General features: G+C 36.2%; 1 protein-coding gene across 1 annotated transcript in view; it reads right to left on the bottom strand.

Moving 5' to 3' along the window:
* Positions 1 to 397: 397 nt before the first annotated feature.
* The window catches only part of LOC112517219 (cucumber peeling cupredoxin-like), a 1,270-nt gene continuing 809 nt past the window's right edge, over positions 398 to 858 (bottom strand). The window contains exon 2 of the mRNA XM_025124583.1: positions 398 to 858. This exon is cut by the window's right edge and continues 258 nt beyond it. Coding sequence (XP_024980351.1) covers positions 557 to 858 — 302 coding nt within the window. The 3' untranslated portion in view covers positions 398 to 556.

The following is an 858-nucleotide window of genomic DNA, read 5'->3' on the forward strand; positions in this document are numbered from 1 at the left end:
AATAAAATATAACTATTTGGTAATTATTTACAATTAAAATAGGACACTGAATGGTTAAAGAGAACCCATGATAAAAAAATCATTTAGAAGGGTTTTAAAACCATTAAAAAACAGAATTTTTTTTGCCAAACAAAATTCATCTCTTAACAATTCAGATACCACCTCTTAATAAGAGTATTAAAAGATAAATATTAAAAGGGGATGTAAAGTGAGTATTTTAGACTTGTAAAAGTGTTGAGATGGTAATTAGTTTAATTAAAATAATTTAGTATTTAATAAAAAGTGAGAAACTTTAGAATAAATTTAATTAAAAAAAAGAATGTGATAATATGACCACTTTGGAATCAATTCGATTTCTTTTTCACGGTGGTTATTATATGTTTGGGAATCGAATAAATCCTCAAGAAAAAAAGTGGAATTTATTGATATACGAATCATGAAAAATAACATAATTTAAATCCTTACAAACAACAGAAAATTAAATCCAGAAATTAATCCGTGTAATCTCTCCAACTAATAATCAACCACAAAAAAATCAGCTACATGCATGATGAATTTAGTAAAACAAAACTAAACCAATAGCCAAGAAAGTGGCCGGAACCACCGCCGTGAAAGATGAGGCGGCGTTACTTGGTGGTGCAGGAGTGGTGCTTCCGGTGGGAGTTTCGGTGGCGCCAGGAGGAGGACTGGTACTTCCTGAAGGAGATGGGCCGGATGTGGGAGGTGATGGTGGGCTAGCTTGATCAACCGGAGATGGTGCCGGAGAGGATGTGGGTGTGGTTGCCGGAGTTGGAACTGGTGTTGCTGCTGGTGTTGGTGTTGGTGTGGCTGCCGGAGGAGAGGTGGTGGGTGTGGCTG

Source organism: Cynara cardunculus (assembly GCF_001531365.2).
Source record: "Cynara cardunculus var. scolymus isolate 2C chromosome LG 8, CcrdV1, whole genome shotgun sequence".
Taxonomy (NCBI): domain Eukaryota; kingdom Viridiplantae; phylum Streptophyta; class Magnoliopsida; order Asterales; family Asteraceae; genus Cynara; species Cynara cardunculus.